At 42.8% G+C, this 6,000-nt stretch overlaps 1 protein-coding gene across 4 annotated transcripts in view; it reads left to right on the top strand.

Moving 5' to 3' along the window:
• The window catches only part of LOC136448091 (tetraspanin-17-like), a 25,530-nt gene extending 20,546 nt beyond the window's left edge, over window positions 1–4,984 (top strand). For all 4 annotated transcript variants that reach the window (XM_066447215.1, XM_066447216.1, XM_066447218.1 and 1 more), the window contains exons 2-3: window positions 681–1,260; window positions 3,258–4,984. In XM_066447215.1, coding sequence (XP_066303312.1) covers window positions 681–1,260; window positions 3,258–3,573 — 896 coding nt within the window. In that variant the 3' untranslated portion in view covers window positions 3,574–4,984. The remainder of the gene's footprint in view (window positions 1–680; window positions 1,261–3,257) is intronic.
• Window positions 4,985–6,000: the final 1,016 nt, after the last annotated feature.

A 6,000-nucleotide genomic window follows, 5' to 3' on the forward strand; every position in this document is an offset into this window, starting at 1 on the left:
ATTGAAACCAGGAGCTCAGCTTCTACCAGTTGGGCTGCAGGGACATCCCCGGAAGCACTGGTGACCAGGTTATTTTGTTACAGTTTGAGAGTGGGAACTGTATTATTTAAAGGTACCATAAGCCCTGCTCTCAAAGTGAACAATTTGCGAATGCAAATTTTCAGATGATTAGTTTCGAGTATTGTAGGTAGTCAGTGAAGTTATATTTGTCTCATTTCAATGCATTTAACGGGAGATTACATTCGCATCGTGACACAAGCCATCAGATATTTTAAAGATATTTCTACAATGGCTGTCATAAGATTATGCTGACGCGAGACTCATGGACACAAGAGGGCGACATGGTAAACGCGATCTTGCCAACTTCATCAACATATTACAACAATATTTCAGTTCCATGGATACAAATACATGTATGGTTCATCATTTGCGCTGTGTCTTTTTCTCATATGTCACTATTTGTCATAATATCTTTTATCGGATTTTCTGTAATTACAGTAATTGTGGTGTGCTTTTGAGCCATATAATGACGGGGTCGCACGTGTGGCGCCGTCATTGTGGTATCTATTGACCAGGAATGTAAAGGCTTATGCCCTGTACTGCCTATAAGCCCATATAACAAATATCATGCAGTTCGATCAAGAGCTATTCTAACACGACTGTTGGTTCTCCCCGTGCAGAAGACGGCATCATGCCCATGGAGCGACGTAGCCGGGTGAAGAGTCTTGAGTCCCCGAGCCCACGGCGACGGCGTCTCGCGGAGGACGGCCAAGTCAACCTCTGCGTCAAGTACACCATCTTCAGCGTGAACGTCGTCTTCTGGATCATAGGCGGCACCGTCCTGGCCATCGGCATCTGGGGCATGGTGGAGAAACGGAACCTTTCGTCCGGAGTGGCCAGACTGACCAACGTGGACAACACCGTCCTCGCCGTGGTCATGGACCCCATGCTGATCTTCGTGGTGGTGGGGCTGCTGATCTTTCTTCTGTCCTTCTGCGCCTGTCTGGGGTCCTTGCGGGAAAACACGTGCCTCCTATCCTTCTTCTCCTACAGCTTAGTCTTCATCTTCGTGGTGGAGATAGCCGGCGGGGTTCTAGTCTACATCTACAAAGACTCGATAGAACAGGCGCTGGGCAAGGGCTTTAGGACTGCCATCGTGCGCTACATAGAAGACAGCGATCTGCAATTCATCGTGGATGAGATTCAGATGGGACTGAAGTGCTGTGGGTCGCAGACGTACACAGACTGGAATGACAATAGGTAAGAAATAACGTTCACATATCCGCACTGCTCTCCTTTCTTTACTTGCTGGCCAATTACATTTTGTTTCTGGAGAGCGATTCAAACATCACGGAAGCCCCAATGTGATGAAATGCCATCAGCTCCCGTCCCAATAGATTCTCATCATAAACCTATCTGTTTATTTGTTTGTGTATCATACCCGGTAAACCGCCTCATGGCGCAACACACCGGGTTTTTACAGGAGAGTACAAGCTACATATCCAAAAAGATTTACTACTAGTATAAGGGCCAATATTCTTTTCGATAAGTGTGGTGGGTTCTTCCACATGCTCGAGGTGTGGCTCTCCTCAAACACACGTTGAAGATTTTCAGAGAAAATGAACAACAATCAATATACAATTACAAGTTAATTGGAATATTCAGTATGGGCGTGTTTTAGCCCTGTGTTCGTAAAACAGAACAAAACACTTCATTGCTTTTCATATTTGCGATTTCAACAGAAGTCTTTGCCCTTTGTATGCGGTCTGATTCCATCTATGTCTGGCCATATCACGTCATTGGAAAGAATGATTTGACACGGTTGAAGGAAGATGAAGACAAAAGGGATAAAGTTGGCACGCTATTTGATATCCGCCCATTACGAGTTTAAGCCGTCGCCTCCGTCTGCCAAATCCTAACCTAATTTTGATATTGTCATCTTTGACATTTTATCGTTACTGATCCTGTCAATATGAATAAGCCCATTACTCCTTTGAAATCTAGTCTATTGATATTTGGCTTCATTTGTAAAAGAAAATGGGATTATCATATTTGAGGCTATCAATGTGGTTTTAGATGTACACGTTATAATTAGTCAAATTCGTCTGCCTTCAAGAACGCATTTTGATGTGATTGTGTTTTTTGTTTGTGGGGTAGGGTGGGTGTTGGGGTTGGTGCTATTTTATGTACCGCTTCTATGGTTATGTGACATGGAATAGTTCTTGCAACTTAGACCGAAGTGAAACTATTCTAGATGCTTAGGCAGTCCTTTTTCTGGTAAACGTTGTTATCACTACAACAATTTTGGGGGCAATTTTGCTTTGCAATAGAATCATTACAAGCTAGCAATAATATTTATTCAGATGCTGATATCGATTGATGATTGTCCCGGGGACAGCCGTAAGCTCACCAGAATGTTTTGTGTTCTGGCTTGCCTGCTGTTTACAGTATTGTTGCTACAGTCGTATATATACTCCACAGGCCTGGTCACCATCCTAATGTCGGTTTTACCTGGCCCAGCCTGCTAGTCTTTCTAGCTGGCCTTCCTAGCTATCGCCGCCCAGCTTCGTGAGCGATGTAATTGAAATCGACCCAGTAAAAAAGTCCCCGGCGTGTGCTAATGTACTGGGCGGGCGGGCAGCACTCTAACTACCGCCGTAGAGACAGCGGCGAGCGCACGATGGTATGGTAACAAAGGTATGACTCCACCGGGGCACCACGCATAGAGAGTAAAAAGGTAAAGATAAAGCGGGCGACATCAGACTGGAGACGAAGCATGACGTCGATTTTTTGTTACCCAGTAGTGATATGCGGCTTCGCTACGGCTCGAGAGCGGGTATCTCACTGGACTGTTGCGTTCAGAAATTTGCCAGGTTTGCGAATTATCCGTTGCAGTGACACACACGGAATATTGCATTCTCAGTTTTGTCTCCAAATCATATACAAGATAAGTTTATTGGAAATCGCAAAGTTGACACTGTATCAGAAACCACAGTGCAATGATTAAGACTTAGCATTTGCAATGATTGCGCCGTTTTGCGCCCACTTGCTCTATGTTGCCAATTACATTTTTTTACATTTTCAAAAACATTCGCAATTTCAGGCAACAGATTGTCGCTGGATTGTGCCGTCCACTTTTTGACGGTAGTCCAGTGAGATATCCGCTTTTAAAAATGTATTAAAAGTGTATCAAATGGTGATATGCTAGAATCTCTGTCAAGTCCCTGACCTCTACATTTGTTTATTTCTGTTCGTAGGTACTTCAACTGTTCCTCCCCCAGTGCGCGTGCGTGCGGCGTGCCGCACTCCTGTTGCCTGCCGGCCTCCGCCAGCTACACACAGGAGCAGGTCCTGAACACGCAGTGCGGATTCAACGCCATCTCCATGAAACTAGACGAGGCCAGGGACAGAATCTACGTACGGGGCTGTCAGAGGAGCATCGTGGAGTGGATCAACAACAACATGTATCTCATAGGGGGCGTGTTTGTGGGCGCAGTGATACTCCAGATCATGGCCCTATGTTTCGCCAGGAAAATGATCAATGACATAGAACTGATCAAGGCGTACTGGTAACGAGCCCCTCCTTGCGATATTATGTATAACTGCACGTTTTTATTCGGGGCTTTTGTGGGAACGGTGGAACCGCGAAGTATCAAGGCTGATCGACGCAGAACTGTTTGCCCCTAGTGCATGTATTTGTGGTTTCGTGTTTAAGATTTTCTGTGTATCGTGATGGGTCTTGGCAGAAAATACATCAAACGTGCAGACGGGAAGACCAAACACATATCGCACTGGAGATGCCATTAAAAGCAAACTGGGTTTCTGGCTAACAGTGACGCACTCTTCCGATTGTTACACGCAACTGTATAGCATTCTTTGAACACTCGCGGAGCCCCTTGTGCTACCTGTTATGTGAAATTTTGAACTTAAGTTGTTTCATTGCCACCATAAATTTACTATCTCGCTCATTAAAACGCTTTGATAGGCTGTCGCCATATTTGATGATCAATCGCATTTTGCATCTATAGATATTCACCTATTTTTGTCATCCTCCTCATTCTTTGTTCGATAAGCAGATATAAAGAAATAACGGTCCTCAGATCAAGTGGTATATCATTGGAACACCTAGCGATCCGAAATGGAACTACATCAGACATTTCTTCCTATGCAGTGACTATATTCCTATGTATTAAGAGTAAACTGGTTTTGATCGTGTCATAGTGTACAGGGATGTGACTTGTGTGGCTCTTACGGAAATGGTAACAGTTGTAACGAATTCGCAATGCTTAAGATATTATTGTATTCTGTTGTTATTCATGTACATGTAACGAAAGTGCCGTGTGCTTGTTATTTGTTTCTGCTTGACGTGATCACTTCGTGCTGCTGGAATTTAAACGTTTTTCTCGATAATCACCAATACGGTGTAGTACTACTGCGTGTGTTTCATACCAGCAACATGGCGATTGAGTGGCGTTCCTCATCAACAGCGATTGGTCAGACTTCGTCATGAGATGCACGTCATAGCCAACGTGACCATTGAAAACTGTTATACTGCACCCTATATTTACACTCAAAGCCTGCGTTGTTCTCGTATTTATATCTTACGAGAGAAAAAAACTTTTGTAACCAATAGGTGAATGTAACATTCAATGTAAAAACGTGAATATGTACAATACTAGAGTCCCACGACCTCATACCTTCGCCAAATGATTTTAACCTTTATGACTGACGTATTGTGTTTCTCATCAATTATAAATCATACCTGTTGATCGTCTTCTCCACCCAATTAACAGAAGTGTCCAAAGTATGATCTTAACAAAGAAGGTAATGCTAACATGTATCATCAATTATGCAAATGAGGTCCTTATCAACATAATTTGATACAACGATGTTCACATTCACATAACTTTTAAATGCCACAAGTATGAAATTGACCGTCATTTACCAGTATGGAATTGTAGTAGTTTCTCATCTATTATGCAAATTAGGCCTACATCTGCATCTTTTCTATTTATCAACATTCCTCTCTTCCTTAGTTACAAATGTCACATATTTGAATAGTAATATCATGGAACACAGCGGGATTTTAAAATTGCCTCATTAATTATGCAAATTAGAATCTGATTTGCATAATAATTAAGTATCTAATCGTGTAAATCGTCATTAAAGCTATCTACTTACCAAAAATAATGCCCATTTATTAAAACCCTTCTTGAGGTATTCCATGTCCAAGTCTGAAGCAAAACTTGCTCCTGCAACAAAAGCCGCTAGGGAGCCCAAACCTAAACCACTTACTCTCTGTCGAAAGAGCGATCTACCACTAAAAAATCAGTACCATAGCATGTCCAGAACACGAGATATCAAAACAGGAAGTTCCGCTGCAGTACCGTAACAAGCCGCTATGGGGCCCAAAATCTAATCATTTTCACGTCAGGTCCCATCAACACCTACCAACATACCAAATACCAAGACAATCCATCCAGGCCTTCTTGAGTTATACTGGTCTTCTACAGACATACACACACACACACACACATACATACACACAAACGCTACCCTATGCATAACCTTCTCGGCGAAGGTAATTATAAAGCATCATCAGGCATCCACTGGTTTCTGCATCTGCGCATGCAGTCGTAGAAACGTCCTGCAGCTGCATCCAGTCTTTCTTCATCTTGAAGACTTCCTCCACTCGTCTTAGTGCTGGAGTTTCTTTTCTTTTTCTCTCCCTCATAGCGCATATCAACAATTATGTGACCATTCTTAATGTAATGCTGTTAATTTTTCTTGTACTGTATGTATTACTTATTTCTTCTTTATTGTTATATTAAATGTTAAACCAGTTTGAAGTAAGAGGGCATAGAATAAGACACTTTATCACCCCCCCTGAGCTTATTATTATTGTGTTATTATGTTATGTGGCTACTATAACAGCGCTCCTTTGCGACGGGACCTGCTCGTCAACCACCGCCGGCAATACGATTTCCCCAGCAAAAGAAC

The sequence above is a fragment of the Branchiostoma lanceolatum genome, chromosome 14 (assembly GCF_035083965.1).
Source record: "Branchiostoma lanceolatum isolate klBraLanc5 chromosome 14, klBraLanc5.hap2, whole genome shotgun sequence".
Lineage (NCBI taxonomy): Eukaryota > Metazoa > Chordata > Leptocardii > Amphioxiformes > Branchiostomatidae > Branchiostoma > Branchiostoma lanceolatum.